Source organism: Petaurus breviceps, unplaced genomic scaffold (assembly GCF_028583685.1).
Source record: "Petaurus breviceps papuanus isolate PSGF00001 unplaced genomic scaffold, PetGlider_PUasm1.0 174, whole genome shotgun sequence".
Taxonomy (NCBI): domain Eukaryota; kingdom Metazoa; phylum Chordata; class Mammalia; order Diprotodontia; family Petauridae; genus Petaurus; species Petaurus breviceps.
In genome coordinates, this window is record NW_027185761.1 from 59,076,920 (window position 1) to 59,097,788 (window position 20,869).

General features: G+C 39.2%; 1 protein-coding gene across 3 annotated transcripts in view; it reads right to left on the reverse strand.

The window, feature by feature from the left end:
* The window catches only part of NPSR1 (neuropeptide S receptor 1), a 180,451-nt gene that overhangs the window by 144,947 nt on the left and 14,635 nt on the right, over nucleotides 1-20,869 (reverse strand). For all 3 annotated transcript variants that reach the window (XM_069084548.1, XM_069084547.1, XM_069084546.1), the window contains exon 2: nucleotides 11,809-11,941. In XM_069084548.1, the coding sequence (XP_068940649.1) occupies nucleotides 11,809-11,941 (133 nt within the window). The remainder of the gene's footprint in view (nucleotides 1-11,808; nucleotides 11,942-20,869) is intronic.

The window sequence follows — 20,869 nt, forward strand, 5'->3', positions numbered from 1 at the left end:
TTTTTTTTTTTTTTTTGAGTTAGGACTCCTGCTGAGCACTGCCAGGGGCCGGAGCTGCTGGGAGCAGGACTTTCTGCTAAGGACTCCTGCTGAGCACTGCCGGGGGCCGGAGCTGCTGGGAGCGTGCTTCCAGGACGCTGGGTGGTTGCTGTGAGTGGGGAGAGGAGGACCTTTGCCTGAGGTAGCCTGTTCTGTTTTAAAGGCTTGAGAATGTGGGTGCTTTCTACTTTATCTACCTGTGCCAATATCATAACTACTCTGATGGCTTTCACTTTCTGGTTTTGGGACTCAGTCTTTTGGTATCTTAATAAATTTTCTAGTTTATTTCCTCATATGGCAAACATGACGTATTTTCTAATGGATAATTATATCAGCATATTTGTAATCTCTATAGGCATTGTGAATATGGCATTGCTGATACAAGGAGGCAAAATGTACTGAAGAAAATAACACCTTAAAATAGAATTGGCTTAATGATAAAAAAGAGGCACAAAGTGAGGAAAAGAACTGCTTAAAAAGCAGAATTGGCTGAATAGAAAAGGAGGTATAAAAATCACTGAAGAAAATAAATAGAATCAGCCAAATGAAAGCTAATCACTCCACAAGACATCAAGGAACAATAAAACAAAGTCAAAAGAATGAAGGAATAGAAAAAAATGTGAACTATCTCACAAAAAAAACTGTCCCAGAAAAGAGATCAAGGACAGATAAGAATTATTGGATTAACTGAAAGTCATGATAAAAAAATAACTTAGATATGATATTTCAAGAAATGGTCAAGGAAAACTGCCCTGATATTCTAGAACCAGAGGGTAAAATAAAAATTGAAAGAACCCATTTATTGACCCATAAAAGAGATATTGAAATGAAAGCTACCAAGAATATTATAGGCAAATTCCAGAGCTCCCAGGTAAAGAAGAATCTGTGTCAAGGAGTTAGAAAGAAACCAATTCAGATATCATGAAGCCACATTGAAGATCACACAAGATCTAGTGGCTTCCATCTTAAAAGAATTGAGAGCTTGGAATATGATATTCCAGAGGGAAAGGGAGATAGGATTACAACCAAGAATAATCTATCCACCAAATAATGCTTCGGGGGAAAATGGACATTTAATGAATAGAGGACTTCCAAGCATTCTTGATGAAAAAACCAAAGATGAGTAGAAAATTTGAAATCCAAATAGAAAACTCAAGAGAACACAGAAAAATTAAACATGAAAGAGAAATCATAAGGGACTCAATAAGCTTAAATGTTTTACAGTCCTATATTGGAAGATGATTCACATAACTCATCAATACTAGGGCAATTAAAAGGAGTTTACATAGACAGAGGACATGAGTATGGGTTGATTATGATTACCAAAAAATTCTGAAACAGTGAGAAAGAGGTATGTACTGGGAAAAAGGGAAAGGCAGGATGGGGACATTTTTCTTAAATAAAAGAAGTATACAAGGAAAAGATTTTGTACTGGAGTGGAAAATGAGGTGGTGTTGCTAGGCAGTGCTTGAACCTCATTCTCATCAGAATTTGGTCAAAGAGGGAAAAATACACACATACACACACACACTTGCATACAGTGGTGCATAGAACTCTATCTTAAGCCCGTATAGAAATAGGAGGGGAAGGTGATGAAAGAAAGGGAGGAGAGATGATCAAAGGAAAAGAGATAGTTGTTATAGTGACAGATATTGGGAGATAGTTGTTAGAAGCAAAATAGATTTTGGGGAGGGATAGATAAAAAGAGAAGAATAAACAGATGAAAATGGGACTTAGTAATTATAACTCTGAATGTAAATGGGATCAATTTCCACAAAAAAGGAAGTACATGCACAATTAAGATAAAGGGCTGGGGCGGCCAGGTGGCTCAGCGAGTAAGAGCACTGGCCCCAGAGTCGGGATGACCTGGGATCGAATCCGGGCTCAGATTCTTACCACCACACCCAGAAATAACGTGTAACCTTGAGCCAGTTACTTAACCCCAAAGGGCTAAAGAAACATCTAATATGCTTCAGTTGAGGTGAAAAAGGAAAGGGTAGTAATCACGATCTCAGACAAAGTAAAAGCAAAAATAGATCTGATTAAAAGAGATAATTCATGAAACTTTTATTAAAAGATACCTTAGATGAGGAAGCAATGTAAAAAAATTTTACAGCAAGTTTCTCTGATAAAGAACTCATTTTTTCGAATATATAGAAAATTGAGTAAAGTTTATTAAAATAAGAGCCATCCCCCAACTGGTAAATGGTAAAAGACTATGAACAAGTAGTCTTCAGAAGAAGAAATGAAAACTACCTATAGTTGTATGAAAAAAATACTCAAGTTACTATTGATTAGAGAAATTTAAATTAAAACAACTTTGAGGTACATCTCATACCTAATAGAAATGACAAATGCTGGAAGGGATGTGGGAAAAAATATATAATAATGAACTGTTTGTAGAGTAGTAAACTGGTCCAACCATTCTGGAGAGCAATTTGGAACTATGCTCAAAGGGCTATAATATATATTCTTTGACCCAGCAATACCACTACTAGGTGTAAGGGGAAAAAATACACACACACATATGTATACACATACATACACATATACATACATATAGCAACTGTTGTGGTAGCAAAGAATTGGAAATCATGGAGATGTTCATCAATGACTAAACAAGTTGTGGCATATGATTGTGAGGGAGTACTGCTGTGCTACAAGAAATGATGGGGGGGGGAGTAGTTCCAGAAATAAAAGACAACCATGACAAGACCTGTATGAACTCATTCAAATTGAAGTGAGAAGAACCTGGAGGTCACTGTGCACAGTAACTGTAATGTGATGACAATCAACTGTGAAAGACTTGGTTACTCTGATCAATACATTGATCCAAGACAATTCTGGAGTCATGATAAAAAATGCTATCTACCTTCAGAGAGAGAACTGAGATGAACTCAGTGTAAATTGAAGGATAATTTTCTCACTTTATTTTTTTGCAATATGGCTAATACAGCCATATGTTTTGCATGATTTCACATGTATAATTGATGCCATATTGCTTTCCTTCTCAGAGGGTGAGGGAAGAATTGGGAGGGAGAGAATCTGGAACTCAAAAATTTAAAAGGAAAGCATGTTAAAAATTTTAAAAATACATATTTTTAAGAAAACAAAGCTTTTATATACTAGGTAGCATAGGAGGGACAGCATTAGCAGTTGGGAAAAGCTTTATGCATATGATGTTGCCTGAGTTATATCTTATAGGGAAGGGAAAGGAATAAAGAATTTATTTAGCAGTTACTGTGCAAAGTGCTTTACAAATATTATCTCATTTTATCCTTACAACAATCCTGGAATGTAAGTGCTATTGTTGCCCCTATTTTGCAAATGAGAGAACTGAGGAAAAGAGATGCTTAGTGACTTGCCCAGAGTCACACATCTAGTAAGTGCCAAAATCATATTTGAATTCCATTCTTTTTGAATGGATGCCCAGCCCACCTTTCTGTATACTTAAAGAAATAGAAGGTCTCTGTGAGGCAAAGGTAAGGAGGGAATATATTCTGGGCATGGGGAATGGCCAGTACAAAGCCTTAGAGACAGGGCCAGTACTATTAAGAATGAATAAAGGAAAGGGCTAGTTTGACTGGAGAGTAGAATGAGAGAGGAGTAATGTTCACTGAGATTGGAGGGGTGGGCTGGACCCAGTTCGTATATAGCTTTAAAAACTACACAAGACAATTTATCTATTATTCTAGAGGCAATAAGGAGCCCCTGGAATTGAGTTGGGGAATCACATAGATCTCTGCTTAAAAATATTACTTTGGAAGCAGTGCATAGAATGGAATGGAGCTGGGAGGATGACAAGGGACACTAATTAGGAGGGTGTTGAAATAACCTATGTAAAAGGTGACCAGGGCTGAACTAAGGTGCTAGCTGGATGATGAGACAGAAGGAGCAAAATGTGAGAAATGGGAAGTTAAAAAGGACAAGATCTGGCAACTGACTGGATGTGTGGGTTTAGGTAGAGTGAAGAGTTGAGGATAACGTTGAGATTAGGAACCTGAAGCGTTGGAAGGATGGTTGTGTCTCAGAGTAAGGGACAGTTTAGGGGTAAAGGTAATAAGTTTACTGTTAGACATGTTGACTTCATAAGGCAATTGCTGCTTTAGGAGTGAAGCTCAGAGGGAATGCTGGGGCTAATTATGCAGAAAGAGAGAAGTGATACAGAGATACAGAGACAAACAGATGTGGAAAGACAGAGACAGAATGGGGAAGTGGGGGAAAGGAGTGAAGAAAAAAATAGAGACAATTAACTTTTTTGTGTCATGGACCCTTTTGACAGTCTGATGAAGGCTGTGCACCTCTTCTCAGAATGTCTATAAATAGCTGAAGGAGATGTTAGTTTCAATGAGATGTTAGTGAAAATAAAGATGCATTTTTTCCCCAACCAAGTTCATTTATCTCCTGAGATTTATCCATGGATCCCTTGAAGGGCCATTGACCTCACATTATGGAGGGAGAAGAAAAGAGAGCTTAGGACAGAACTTTCGGGAATACCTTTGGAGGGGGCATGGAGAATGAGCCAGCAAAGGAGGCTGAGAAGGAGTGGTTGGAAGGGCAGCAGGTAAACCAGGAGAGAAGAGTGTTCTGAAAACCCAGCCAGGAGAGAGTATACAGGAAGAGAGAGCAGTGAATAGCTGGGAGACAGCAGAGGGATTGAGAGGGATTAGGACTGACAGAAGACCATCAGAGATGGCAATTAAGATATCATCAGAAGTCCTGCTCCCAGTGACTCCTTTGTCTCCTACCAGTTCAGTTTGGCTCAATTAAACAAATAATAATTAAGTGATTACTACCTGCCTGGTTTATGCAAGGCCCTGGAGAAGCATGAAAGTTTAGAAGGTACTAACACTATGTATATTCCTTTAGCAGGTGGGAAAAACTGAACTCAGTATCAATTTACCAAGAATAATTAATTTAAATCAGAAGCTATCCCCCACTTCCTTCCCTACAGTAGTCATATTCCTAGTGAGGTCCTCTCAGGATCTTCAATAATGACCTAACTTTCAATAATGTCATGTATATGCACAGCTGTACATATATGTGTGTGTGTATCTGTATCTGTAGATATATAAATTGTATGTATTTCATATGTCTGTATTTCGAAGTATAATAAATTGCAGGAAACATCTAATCCTCCAATGAAGATTATATGACTTGTCCAAGGTTATGTAGAGAGAAAATATCAGAAGTGGCTATCACTGCTATACGGCTTTAGTTTTTATCCTTTATCCCTTGGTGTTACTTCACTTCTATGGCTTCAAGTGTCATTCATATATATCAGTGTCAATATTGAAATGGATAGATGTAGATGGAAATATGGAAATAGATACAGTGTATATATATGTTTATGCATGTATATATGTATATATCTACCTATCTCTATCTGTAGAGAGAGAGAGAGACAGAGAGACAGAGACAGAGAGACAGAGAGACAGAGACAGAGAGACAGAGGGAGACAGAGAAAGAGACACAGAGTCAATCCTCAATATTCATGCTTTTAACTTTCACGATTTCAAGAATTCAAGTGATTTATTAGTAACCTCATTTTGACTTTTTCACTGGCAACCATGCACATTCACGGCTGTGTATAGCAGAGGAAAAAGGTGGCATTATATACCAGCAAGTTTGTGGAATAGCTGGTATCTGTCCTCTTAGGCACCTTACAGTCTTGTGAACCCTACCATTGCAAAGAGTTCCGGGTGCATTCATTGCAAATTTTCATTGTTTGTCTTTAAAACTCAAGTTTCTTGTAATTGTGCCCACAAAGCCCAGTGCAGGGCCTTTGGGTTCTAAATCCAAGCTTAAAATCAGTGATGCGGCTTAGTGAGAAAATCAAGGTATTAGGTAAAGTTTGTGCTGGAATATCTGTAGACACTGTTGGCTGCAAATTTTATGTTAATGAATTGATGATTTGTTATATTCACAGAAAGGAGAAAAATATTCATTAGAGTGTTTCTGAATTTTCAGCAGCTCTATTTCAATCTCTTATAAGAGATTATAGTTTTTGGAGGTCACAGGAACCTAACCGCCATTTCCCATAGGTTCAATGTGCCAACATTTGCATTTTTTACTTTTGCAACATTTTCTAGCAATGTTTCACCTGCAAAAGTTGTATGTGACTATACACACATGTATATATACATGTAAACATATATGAATGATACACATATGTGTTTATGTATATATCTCTATACACATGTATATTATACTTGAAACTTCTCATGTATGTGTATTTACATGTATACATCTATGCATTATATATCATATTATTTCTACACACATACACATCTCTCTCCAGTGCATCTTCCTCCGGTGAACTTTGGTCCCACATACCCCACTCTCGTTGGACAGCTCTACCTGCAAAGACTATTGACATCTCACATTCACTCTATTTAAAACGCAGTCTGTCATGTCCCCTTGTAGTTTCTCCATCTCTGTGGATGATACCAATTACCCCATCCCTCCCCTGAGCCCTTGCTGACTTACTCTTTTCTGCCACCAGAACATCCATCCATTGTTGCGTCTTGCCACCTCTATACCCTCATTCTTTCCCCCCATGTGTCCTCATCTCTGTTCACGCTGCCACACCTAGAGTTTAGGTTTTATCATCTCTCATCCACACTAGTACAATGGCCTTCTGCCTAGCTTCTGTGCCTTCAGTCTCCCCCATTTGCTCCTTCCTGTTGAAGTTAAAAAAAAGCAAAACAAAACACCTTGTGGTCCTTGTCTGACCCATTCCAGAAGCTTGAGTAGATTTCCATGATCTAGGGGACATAACATGAGCTACCTTAGCCTTGAATTAAAGGCCTTCAAAATATCATTCCATCTTATATTTCCAACCTTATTTCACTGTTTCCCCATATATTCCACATTGCAGCCAAATGAGATGACACTCTCTGTTCCTCAATCCTGTCTGACCTTGTCCCATCACTATGCATTCATGTAGTCTGGCTCCATGCCTGCCATGTTCTCTTTCCACATCCTCACTTGGAGATATCCTTTTCTTCCACAACCATCCAGCTTATGCATGCCTCTTCCATTTTCATTCCACAGCACTGCCCTCCCCCCCCCCCCGGAACCTGCTTCACCTGGGCCCCTTCTATGGAGTTCCAGGCAGGCAGTGTCTGCAGCCAACTACAGATACTCAGAGCCTTTCTTACTCCTGCCAAGGCTCCCTCCTTTCAGCCTTCACTCCAATTCTTTTACACTTCCTTGATTCACTATCCTACTCACCACACAGGCATTTCCAAACCTTTTTATCCCTCTTCAAACCTCCTACAATTCTCTCTGTCTCTGTTTCTGTCTCTGTCTCTCTCTGCCTCTCTCTGTCTCTCTCTCTCTCTGTCTCTCTCTCTATCTCTCTCTCTCTCTGTCTATCTCTCTCCCTCCTCTGTCTCTGTCTCTGTCTCTGTCTCTCTGTCTGTCTCTCTGTCTCTCTCTGTCTCTCTCTGTCTCTCTCTCTGTCTCTCTCTGTCTCTCTCTCTGTCTCTCTGTCTCTCTGTCTCTGTCTCTCTCTCTCTGTCTCTGTCTCTGTCTCTCTCTCTCTGTCTCTCTCTCTCTCTGTCTCTCTCTGTCTCTCTCTCTCTCTCTCTCTCTCTCTCTCTCTCTCTCTCTCTCTCTCTCTCTCTCTCTCTCTCTCTCTGTCTCTGTCTCTGTCTCTCTCTCTCTCTCTCTGTGTCTCTCTCTTTCCCTAATCACTCCAATGTGAATTTTACCTCATTTACATGAAAAAATTGAAGCCACTAAAGAGAGATACATCTTTTCATCTGCCTTCACCTGATCTCAGCACCCAGATGCTTCTGCCTCTATATCCTTCTTCATCTCTGTTTTACACAAGTAGGTATCTCTTCTCTCTGCCAAGGCAAACACCTCTTTAGTCAAATATAATTCAAGCTTCTCCAGCAGATTGCCCCCTTTCCATCCTCTCTATTTTTTCTATAGTATTTAATTACTTCCTATCTACTGGTTGCTTTCCTACCACCTATGAATATGTCCATGTTTGCCCCATCCTCAAACAACTCTGACTTGATTGGTCCATTCCCACTAGCTATTGTCCCATATCTCTCCTCCATTTTGTGGTTAAAGCCCTTGAAAAACTCTTTGATCATAGGTATCTCCAATTTCTTTCTTCTCAATAACTTCTTAAGTCTCTACAGTCTGTTTGCCAGCTTCACCATTCAACCAAAAGTCTTCTCTCTAATATTATTAATGATCTATCTCTTAATTGACAAATCTAACGGCCTTTTCTCAATCCTCATATATCTTGATCTCTTTGCAGTCTTTGACCTTCTCAAACAAACTCTTCTCTTTGCATATTCTCTTCTGTAGATGTTTGGGACACTACTCTATCCTGTTTCCTCTCCTACCTGTCTTACTACTCTTCTAACCCTTTGTTGGATCTTCATCAAGGTCACGCCCACTAAACACGAGTGTCCCCTAGGTCTCTGTTCTGGGGCTTCTTCTCTTCTACTTCCCTCACATCATTCTGCTATGGCACATAGTGATCTCTTTAGGTCCCAGGTTTCAATCATCATCGGTATGAAAATAACTCTCAGATCTACTTGTTGAATCCTAACTTCTCCCAGCCTCTAGTCTCATATGTCCAACTGTCAATTGCCCATCTAGACGTGGATTTGCTATAGACACCTTCAACTCAAAATACCCCAAACTGAACTTGCTATTCCTGCCCCCCAAACCCTCCACTCTTCCTAACTTCTCTATTTGCATGGAGGATCTTTCCATTCTCCAAAGCACCCGGTCTCACAGCCTGTAAGTTATCCTCACTCTTACCCACTATATCTAATCAGTGGTTAATTTATGTGACTTCCACTTTTATAACCCTTCTTGTATATGTCCCCTTGTACATGTCTCCTCTGGCACTGCTACCACTCTATTATAGACCCTTATCATCTCTTGCTTGGACTTTTGCTTGCTGCTGATTGGTCTCTATGTTTCAAGTTATCTCCCACTCTAGGCCATCCTCCACTCACATGTCAAATCGATCTTCCCAAATTTAGCTCATCTCACTATGTCATCTGCTATTCAACAAATACCAATGTCTCCTAATCACCTCTAGCATCAAATAGAAAATCTTCTATTGGGCTCCTAAAGTCTTTATAACCTACGCGCTTCCGATTTTTCCAGTTTTCTTATGCCTTATTCCCTTTAACGTACTCTTTATCCCACCAACATTAGCCTCCTTGTTCTTCCTGGAACAGGACACTCCATTTTCATTGATTATCCTCCATGCATGGAATATTCTCCCTCCTCATTTCCCAATTCTGGATACTCTGGAGCCATTTCAGTCTCAGCAAAAGTCCCACCTTCTACACAAAGTCTTTCCTTTTCCTCTTTAATTTTAGTTCCTTTCCACTGAGATTACCCTCAATTTACCCTGCATACATCTTGCTTATTCATAGTTATTTCCATGTTGTCTCTCCAGTAGACTGTGGGCTCTTAGAGGTTTACTGCATTTATTTTTACAGTTATTTGTATCTCCAGTGCCTAGCACAGTGCTTAGAGAAGATGCTTAATAAAGGCTAGTTGATTATTTCCATTCCAATTTTCTCTAGATTCCTTCCTTACCCTTATGATATACAAAATTGCCATTTTTTTGTTTATAAATCATACTTGTCCTATTAGATTGTAAGCACATGGATTCTAGAGTTTATATTATTGTTTCTCTTTATGTAATGGGTACAGGGGGGTGCCACTCACACTATAGTATCTCAGACTTCTCACAATGACATGTAAACATTTATTTATTCTCTTGGTTGGCTCACTCATTCCAACCTGTCATCACATTCCTGGAAGATCTTGGCTCCTAGATCATCATCATCCCATGGTTATATTCAAACTTTCTTGGGGTCTACAGATAGCACTAGTTGGGGGAAATCCACTTACCTTAATCACCATTCTTGATCTCTAGTCCTCAGGAATGAGATTTTATTTATACAACTAGTCACTCATAGTTGTGACATTTTTAGATTTAAAAAAATAACCATTAGTTTAGCAATAGGGCAAAAGAAAGAATGATAATATGAAATACTCATATATTAGAGCAAACACATGAATGATAGAAACAACACAGTCTGCACGTAATCCTGGACCACAATTTCCCTCTAATGTACTCAGTGTCTAGGAAAGAGTGAACACACTTTTAGAAACTTGCCAATGAGGCAAACAAGTGAGGAAAACCTATTAGGGTAATTTAAACTCTAGAATTAAAAACTTTGTTGCCTTCTTTCTGTCTCAGAAACTGTCCATAAAGGTTCCTTGATGAATATATTTTCTCAGTTGAATAAATCCTTCTGCTGCTAATCTAAATTGATCCATGATGCGCTCAGTTCATACTTCATTGGGCATTTTAGTTAAACTAATGAACCTACTGAGTGTTTTCTCTTCTCTCCACTGTTCCTCTGATGAGCTAGACTTATTCCTCAACAGCAATTGTAGTATACATCACTTTCAGTTTCAAGCTTAGCTGATGCAGTTCCGGAGTGTATACTTTCAACATCTCCACTCTCTTGTTTTTCTTCTCTTCCTAGTTTTAGTCTTTTGATTCTCTCTGCAAGTGACTTCATCTTAGCTTATGATCAATTATATTCTAATCTGTCAATAACCAGCTAAATTACGTTTGTCTCATAAATATACAATAGTTCTAGTATTCATATTTCTCAAGTATACAACAGTTTATGATATTCAAAGGAATTAATCATTTATCTTGGAATTCAGTTGAGCCAGACTCAACTCCCTGTAGTTACTGAACAGAGCAAATCTCTTAGAATTCTGAGTAAAGCAGAGGACTCATCAACAAAGGGATAGTACAGTCCATTTATATTGCCAATGCCTTAGTGGTAGTCACTTAATAAGGAGTTGTGGACTGGACCTCTGATTTAATTAGCAAAGGGAATACCTTTGTGGGGAAACTACACCAAGGGAGGTTGGCATAAAATTTCATGTGTGAATAGTGAAAATTTCACAATACTAGAGAGTTGCAGCACATATCTTTTCTGATGCTTTAATGTAGAACAGGGTTGTTAACCTGGGATCTACAAGATCCCAAGGAGTCCAGGAATGGATTTCAGGGAGTCTGTGAAGGTGGATAGGGGAACATACATTTTTATTTCAATTTATCTGATTTTATTTTATGCATTTAAAACATTATTCTAAGAAGCGACCCATAGGCTTCTACAGACTTGCAAAGGGGTAAAGGTCCATGACACACAAAAAGTTAAGAGTTTCTGAATTATGATGGATGTGGACTGAGCAGAATTTTGAAGGCAACAAGGGATTATAAGTGGTGGAAGTGAGGAGGCAATTGCCTTCCCAATGAAATAATGTCTGTCTTTAAGGCACTTATATTCTACTGAGGTAATATATCTCAGATACAAATAAGGATAGTGCATGGGAGGGAGTGAGAGGAACAAGAATGTTTGATCAGGGAGAGAACAGAAACAGCAGGCAGTTGAAAGAGTATATTAACAGCTGGAGAGAATAGGGAAGGATGAATAATTCAGTGTAAATTAATTCCTGTGAATAATTCACATGAAGGATCATGTAAAATAAAGTTGGACAAGCTGAACTTGGATTATGGAGGACCAGGAAAGGGAGTTGAAATGGAACAAAAATGACTTTTGGATTATTTTTACTATCTTGGGTCATTAGTGCCACTGTCTCCCTCCATTGGTGCAGACAAAGTAAAGTTGGGAACCAGTGGAATTCTCTGCCCAGTATTTCTTCACTTCCACCCTCCCAATGGCTCACCTGTGATTGCTAACTGGGTCACAAAGAAAGTCATTCGTGACTTCCTCTTCCTCTTCCAGGTAGAGAACAGCACGAAGGCATTCCCCACAATGGTGAAGACAAAGAGGATCCAAAGGGTTACCAGCTGCTCTGTCTGTAAGAGACACATCAGGGAGAGGTGAATGCATCTGAGGACATAAGGGGAATTGCCTGAAGGTGAGACAATCCTCAGTTAAGGCTGAGAGTGGGGAGATCATCAGCTATCTATGACAAAAAAGGCAGAATGTGACTTTGCAATGGGACCACAGAACTTGAAAACCTTTCTCATTACCAACTAAGAAAACAGATGGATTCAATGAATACCAATATTGGTTTATTTGGAATACATTTGAACCACAGTATTTCTTCTAAGATGTGGTTTCAGCCTTATGTGGTTCAAAAATATGCCCCTTTAAACATTCCATGAAAAAAAAAAACTCGGTACTATAGTTATATTCTGTGATTAATTATAGAATTCAAGCTGGAAGGAACTGTAGAGATCCAACCTCCACATTTGGCACTTGGAAAGTACTTAATCAATATATATTTTTCATTTTTCATTCCATTTATTTTGTTTACATGTGAGAAAATGGCAGTTTAAAGAAATTAAGTGAACCTAGGTTAAATGGAAAGGCAGAGGCATAACCTGGATTTTAACCCAGTACCCCGGTCCAGCTTCAGGGTTCTCTGCACTGTACAATGACCATGCACCAATTCATCCATTTACTCAATAGTTATTTATTGAACAAATGGTATTGTGCTCAAATGTTATTATTACGCTCAAAAGCTGTTTATTAAACTCAAGTATTATTATATATTATTATTATTTAGCTCAATAGCTATTTATTAAATATCAGCTACATGAAAAGGCACTAGGAAAGAAGTGAAGATGATAAGATACGATCCCTCTCCTCAAGAAAACTTTGAATCGACAAGTTCTGGATTTAAATCCTTCCTCTGACACTTACTACCCAGATGAACATGAGCAGATCATTTAACATTTCTAAATCCCAGTATCCTAATCTGTAAAAATACAGAGAATGCATCCAATGCCTACCACACAGAAATTTTGATAATTTGAAAATTTGACAATTTTGATAAGATAAAGTGTGTACATTGTCTGGCAAACTTTTAACTTCTCCGTAAGTGCTCTGTGGGGCAGTTAGGTGGTACAGTGGATAGAATGTTGAGCCTGGACTCAGAAGGACACATCTGCCTTGTGTGTTCAAATCTGGCCTCAGACATTTACTAGCTGTGTGACCTTGGGCAAGTCATTTAATCCTGTTTGTCTCAGTTTCTTCATATGTAAAATGAGCTGGAGAAAGAAATAGCAAATCCCTTCAGTATCTTTGCCAAGACAATCCCCTATGAGGTCACAAAGAGTCTGAAATCACTCAACAAAATACCATATTATTATTATTGTTGCTGTAACTGTTATTGTTACCTCGGGTAATACTTGCTGATGTATACATTGTACTTCCCTCCCTCCCCCCCCCCCCCCCCCCGTTAGAATGTAAGCTTCTTAAAGGCAGGCTCTTTTTTCTTGCATCCCCAGTGCTTCATACAGTGCTGACATATAATAGGTGCTTAATGAATATTTGCTGATTTTTAGTGTAGTCTTTTCTTATTCTCCTGTCTGAATGCTGTTAAATATAAATGAAGCCATTTTGGATATATCAAACTCTGCTTAATTGTTTTGAAAATCTGATCCTGAATTATTTTTGCAAACCACTTAGTGTGACATTCTTAACAAATGGCAGTTAGGTCTAAATCATCCAATCGACACGTTTCTATTAAATGTTTACTATGTGCAAAAATGCATGAAGATGGGCAAAAACATGGTCCCCGCCCTCCAGGAGCTCAAATCTTAATGGGGGAAACAACATGAAAACAGCTACGTACATATATTCATTTTGTAAGGGGAAGGTAATGTTACTTTGGCAAATTAATTCATCTCTTTCAGTTTCAGTTTCCTAACTGTAAAATGGGGTTAAGAATAGCACTTCCCTCACCTATCAAGGTGTCAAATGAGATAATATACATACAACTCTTTGTAAACCTTAAAGATATGTATCATATAAATGCACTTTATTGTTATTGTTATGCCTTCTATCATCTCAAAGGCAAGGCATGGTGTGGGGCAGGAAGAGGAGGAGGGAGAGAACAGGAAAGACTTCAATTAGAAGGTGGATTTGAGCAGAGTCTTAAAGGAAACTAGGGGAGCCTGGAGGCAGAAATGAGGGGGGCATCATTCCAAGCACTGGGAATAATCAGTGCAAAGGCAAAAAGCTGGGAGATAGACGTTGGGAGATGGAGTGTCCCATGAGAGGAACAGCAAACTCCGTGGTTTCCATCTTTTAGGAAAAGGAAAGTAAAGTAGGTAAGCCTTTGGCAGGCCAGGCAGTCTGCTTCTATTGTCCTTGAGAAAGCTTGTGTAATCAGTGAGTCAATGTGAACAGGCTTAACTGAGTTCCTTTTGGGATGGAGGTAGTTCACATTTCCTATGCTGTGGGCTCCAATCCAGGACCAAGCCAAACCCTTAGGAACTTTAGAGAGGGTCTGTGCTAGCATCACCTTTGTAGGGGAACAAGGGTAGACTGCTCATAAATTCAAGGTTCAGGATCTGATAAGTCAGTAATCTGGAAGAGAGTTTTTTGTTTTGTTTTGTTCTGTTTTTTAGCACATCAGACCCAGTAAATTCTGGCTCTTTGCTTAGGCAGACCCTGAGCTAATTATGTTTGGGGATCCTGGAGTACACAAATGCATTAAAGCCCTTCTTTTGCATTGCTGGTACTAGATAATCTCCCCAGAGCAGGCCATCCAAATCCCCACCATGCCAAATCATGAAGATGGATTCCCAAGGAAAGTGGCCCCTGCATGTTCTCTCCCCTGACCTGAATCTAATTGCTGATGTGCCCCAGAGTCAACAAGAATTCCTTTGAAGTCAGAGAGGCTGCTGGCTCCCACCTCTGCACTGGGTGCAGCCCACAGCCAAGACAATCATATTTCTGACTTTTAAATGAGAACAAAATTTTCACCAGACCCAGAGCAAAGGTTGACTCTAAGCTGGATTTGCTTTATGTATTGTAAGAGTACCTTTTTGGCTACCAAATAAAATATCCTAGATTTTTTATCATAGGATCTGGATGCAAAGGTTGGCTTTGCCACATAATAACCAAGTCATATCCCTTCCCTGGGCCTTAGTTTCTTCATATGTAAAATGATGGGGCTGGACTAGATGGTGTCTAATTTCCTTTTTTTCATTCTTAAAGCTCCTCTCCTATGATCATCTCAGGATTCTTAAAAGATCATCTGTCATCTGTGATTACTCCTCATCCAAGGTCTATGGAATAGGTGTTGCCCGCTTTACTCTAGACCAAATGCCATTGCAACAAATCTTATTAGCATCACGATATATACCTGAGCTGTCTAAATCCCACCCCCTTTTTATTTGGGAGAATATTCAATACAACCACATTCAAGTTTAACAAAGCAATGGGAAAAATGACTCTAAGTCTATTGAAATGGAATTTGTCCTGCACCAGGAAAACAAATATTCTGAAGACCATAGAAAGAGCTCAATATGTTTGTTTTATTTTTATTAAACAACATCATTGGAGACCAGAGGGTCTAATTCTAGGGCTAGTCTAGAGGAGGACACTGACTGACCTCTTTAGCTTATTTTTCAGAGGAGGCTAGAAGATAGACTTAAGGAATATATCTCCTCTCTCTGCCCTGACCAGTTTTACAGATGGGATTTGCAGTAGCCTAGAGCCGCTCAGCTCCAAGGCTGTAGGTCCAGCACTAAGGTTTTATTAAAACTTTTATTATCCTCAGCTTACTGTCTCTTAGGTAGGTTCAATTTCTCTCAGACACAAGGGATTATAAAACTCGTTCGTTTGCATCCAGTACAGATTATTAGAGAAATGCTCAAGTTTCACTTGAGTCAGGAGAATCTAATTTTCAGTCTTTATTTTGATGTTAGAATCCCATTATGGAGCTGTCTTGAAAAGCACTGAATCTCTCCCTGAAGCTCAGGTTTTGAGTTGTCAATCATGACCCTGGCAAAGCTTTCTCCTCAAAGAGGGTGACCAGGGAAAACCAGGAAGTGCTACCAGCAGCTACTATTCCCCTCAGCCACTCAAGTTTGCAAAATGCTTTCTATATGTGATATCATTTGAACCTCACAAGAACCCTGAGTAGTAGGGCCTACAGATGACATCATCATTTTCGTCTTCATCATTGCCACTACCACTAACACCACCATCATATTATAAGAAAGGAAATCGAGAATCAGTGAAGAGATCCGTAGCCATATAACTAGTAAATATCAGAAGCAATACTAAAACCCAGGTATTTCTGACTCAATCTTGATTTTATCTATTACTACACAGTGTGAGGGATCCATTGCAGGATGTGGGTATCATAGGTAATAATAACTAGCAATTATATGTAGTTTTAAACTTTTGCAATGTGATTGACAAATATTTCATTTGATGACAACTCTAGGTGGTATATGCTACTATTATTACCCCCATTTTACAGATGAGGAAATTGAGGCAAAGAGAGGTTAAATGACTTGTCCAGGGTCATTAGCTAGTCAGTATCTGAGTCTGGATTTGACCTCAGGTCTTAATGACTTGAAGCTTAGTGCTCGGCAACTAAGTCACAAAGCTGCTAATGATTCTAGGATCAAAAATCTAGAGCTGGAAGGTACTCAGAAACTATCTAGTCTGATTCCCTCAGTGTACAAAGGAGGAAATTAAGTGAACTGCTGAGCTTCACACAGATAAGAAATATCAAAAGTGGGATTTGAACCCAGGGTCTTTGGCTCCAGGCTAAAACTCCTTCCATTATTATGCCATGACTTTTTAGCCTGAAAAGGAGAACCCTTGGGGGCTAGGGAGTCGGTCAAGACAGTTGTTTTTAGGAAGGGTTACCCTGTGAATAAGAGATTAAACTTGTTCTGTTTGTCTTGACCTTGGGGGAAGAGAGAGGAAGAGCTGGTACTTAAGACAGAAAGTTTCATGGAGTAAGTCATTAGTTTAATATAAGGAAAAGATCCTGAATGGTTCAGAGTGACCAGAAGGAGAATGGGATGTCTTGGGTCACTGGAGATGTTTAAGTAGGGATTGAAGGAGTCTTGTACCTTTCATGACTATGAAAGGGGCAGGCTTGATGGAGGCCAGATAGCCTGGTGTAGTGGAGAAAGTATGGACTTTGGAGTCCATTATATTTGAAGTGGACAACTGAGCAGAAACAGGACAGCAAAGCCAATTACAATTTGATAGGAGTGTTTATTAACTGGCCGGTGACTGCCTCCCAGTAGGGAAGGCAGCCTCAAGCCTTCTGCAGAGCAAATTTTTATAGAACTAAATGTTTCTAACAACAAAGTGTGGTTCCAAGAGGGCGTAATGCCATTTGTAGTGAAGCCTTGGGTATCTAGCAAAGCCTGGATACAAACAAGAACAGACCTGTATCTGGGGTATGTTTCTAGCAACACAGGTGGAAAGTCCCCTTACTATTGTGGCCTATCAGGTGGTTTCCAGGGACCCTGGTGGGGGCCCCTTTCTGTCAGGTTGTTACTAGGAGGGGGATTTGGTGTATAATTTCTGGTGGGCACTTCACATTCAAGTCCCACCTCAGACATTTACTAGCTGTATGGTCCTGGGCAAGTCACTTAGCCTTTTTCTACCTCAGTTTCTTCACTTATCGAAGGAGTTAGCCTCAATGACCACTAACTTCCCTTTCAGTTCTATATCTAGGACCAAGCAAGCCTGAAATGCGCTTCTATCTCCAAAATTCTTGTATTCGTCCTTTCAATGATCTCTCTAGATCCTGAGTCACCACAACGCTCTCCATCGCAGAAGCCAGGAATCATTAGAATCTGCCAGTTAGCCCTTGAACCAGAAGCCGATTACGATCTTAGCTTAAATAGATGACTAAACCATGGTTGCACAAATTATGCCCCAAATGTTTCCTCCACTAGGATATTTCACCTTGTGACTCACACCTCCTGAAATTCACCCACCCATTGGAAGTTCCCAGAGACATGGTTAGCAAGCATGGATAGCGCCAATCAGCCACACCTTTCTTGACCCAAAGAGGTTCTCACTCGATCATTGTAGTTTGTCCTTCATTCTCAAAGTGGACCGTGACGTCAGGAAGATGATTCCATGACTTCCAAGGGAATTGGATTTAAGTGAGGGAGACCAGTACAAGGTCATCAGCCTCACTTTCTCCTTTGGAGCCATCTGGGTCCAGTGACAGGATTTAGATCAGGGTGACTGGTGATGGCCTCTCCATAAATAGATCACAGGACTTTAACTGTGTTGTTTAAAAATGTAAAACTTGGTCCTGGCCTATAATTGATTATATTTAATGATATTATGCTATGTATTACCAATCATGAGCAGTTAATAATATTACAATATTATGCAGTCACAGCAGTTTTCTTGTTATTTCTTGAATAAGATGCTTCATCTCCTGACTTTGGGCATTTTCTCTGTCTCCCAAATCTGGAACTCTCTCCTGCCACATCTCTTCGTCCTGGCTTCCCTAGCTTCCTTCAAGTTCCAACTAAAATCCCATCTTCTTCAAACAGCCTTTCCCAATCTTTCTTAATCCCATTACTTTTCCTCTGTGGATTATTTTATATTTATCCCATCTATAGCATTTTCCATATTTTTTATGAGGTATCCCTTATTAGATGTGAACTTCTCAAGGACAGGGACTGTCTTTTTTGTTTGTTTGTATTCCCAGCACAGTGCCTGGCAAATAGAAGCACTCTGTAAATGTTTATAGACTGACAATTGTATTCATTGAGGTAAGGGTATGGAACCCACCTTCCTGCTCCAGAAGGATCTGACAGAACCTGTATTTTGCCTTTGAGGCTTTTGAGGACCCAGAGTCACTTCCATTGTAGTATAAAGCATTTAGTGCTTGTTTGTCACTTATACCATTAATTATTTTAAATCATATTTTTATTGATCCTTTTTTAACTTTGTTTCTGAATCTATCCCTCCCTCATCTCCTATCATGTGAGCCATCTTTTATAATGTTTTAGAAAGAGGAAGAAAAAAAACCATTTATGACATCAATCATATGTAGCAATAAATGAAATGTGCCACCATCATTGTCCCCAACGTCTGCAAAGAAAGCAGAGGGTGTGTATTCTAAGTTTTTCCTCTAGGACCAAGCTTGATTACCATGCTTACTCATTATTCCATTCCATCATTCTTGTTCTTTCTGATTACATGATTGTCAACACAATGTATATTGTATAATAATTTAAGTGCCACTTTGCTTCTTTCTGACCAAAGTATTTAACTTATCAGTGGTAGCTAGCAGGATACTAAGCTGATATAAGTTGTCAGAGGTAGCCTCTAAAATTCCAGGACTTGTTTGGAGAATATGAGGTAACTGATTCTAGATGTATCCAAAAATCTACTGCAAGCTATTCTATAAAGTTCTTTCCCCCCAAAGTGCTCAATCTTGTCACCTGTAGACAGAACATTTATTGCCTTTTACTGGGCTCTAAATGAGAAGCAACATAAAGGGAAAAGATACATCTTGTGATGTTCTCTACAACCGTAATTCACAGACTTATGGTCTTAATGCTATATTCATTAAGTTACTATTATTGTTGTTGTTATTATTTTGAAAAATGCTATAAATATGAGCTCCACTTACTTGCAAGGAAAGGAAATTGGCAATAAGTGCTTTACACATTTTCTTTAACCATTAGCTTGTTTTTCCAAGTGAATTTATATTTTGACACTTAACAGATGCTGTCCACCTGCAAACTTTGTCTATAATTATTAAAAGGAAATCCTCATGAAGTTCATATGAAAAATACTCTGTCATAATTGATTAGAGAAACTCAAATTAAAACAACTCTGAGGTACCATCTTATACCTATCAGATTAGCTGAAATGATAGATATCAAGGGGAAAATGACAAAGGTTGGTGGGCATGCAGAAAAACCGGGACACTAATATGCTCTTAGTAGAATTGTGAGCTGATTGAACCATTTGGTGGGCAATTTAGAGTTATGCCCAAAGAGTTGTAAAACTGTGTTTGGTGAAACTGGCTGAAAACTCATCAATATCATGATTAGGTATACTTCCCAAGATGACCAAGAAAAAAAGAAAAGAGCTTATGTGTTATAAAATATTTATAGAAGCTTTCTTTGTAGTGGCAAGATCTGGAAAATAAGGATATGTAATGGGGTATGGATGAACAAGTTGCGATACATGATTGTGATGAAATGCTGCTGTGTTATAAGAAACAATGAGCAAGTTGATGAATATCTCATTTGTCCTTGATCATAACCCTACCTGGGAGGAAGGTGATATCATTATTCACATTTTACAGATGAGGAGACTGAGGCTGAGAGAGGTTAAATGAGTTGTCTAGAAACATATAATTAATGGGTATCTGAAGCTGAATTTGAACTAAAGTCTTCCTGACTCCAGGCTCAGTGTTCTATCCATTGTAGTACTTAACTGAGAAAGAAAGGAAGGAAGGAAGGAATGAAGAAGAAAAGAAGGAAGAAAAAGGTAGGAAGGGAGAGAGAGAGGAAGGAAAGAAAAGGAGGGTGGAACAAGGAAAAGGAAAGAAAAAGTAAGAATCTCTGCTTTACAGGATGGAATATTAAATAATGAGCCAAATGAATTCACAGGAATTCAGAGAATAGGAATCCCCTTTACGATATCAGACTATCCCTGATAATTAATCGTCTGTCCTCTGCTCAAGGACTTTGCCCACTCCTGCCTTAGGACACGTCATTCCAGTTTTAGACAACAACTAGTTCTTCAGAAGCTCTTTTTCTTGGGTCAATTCTAAATGTACCTCGCTGACTCCACCCCCCTCACCCTCATCCCCCAAACGTTGGCACTGCTCCTCGTTCTATTCACTGGGGCCAGCAGAACAGACCTACCTTCTCTTTCCCCAAGGTGCATTAATTTAGAAGATTTCTATTTAGGCAGCACAGTGAGAGAGAGAGAGAAGACGAGAGAGAGAGAGACAGACAGAGAGAGAG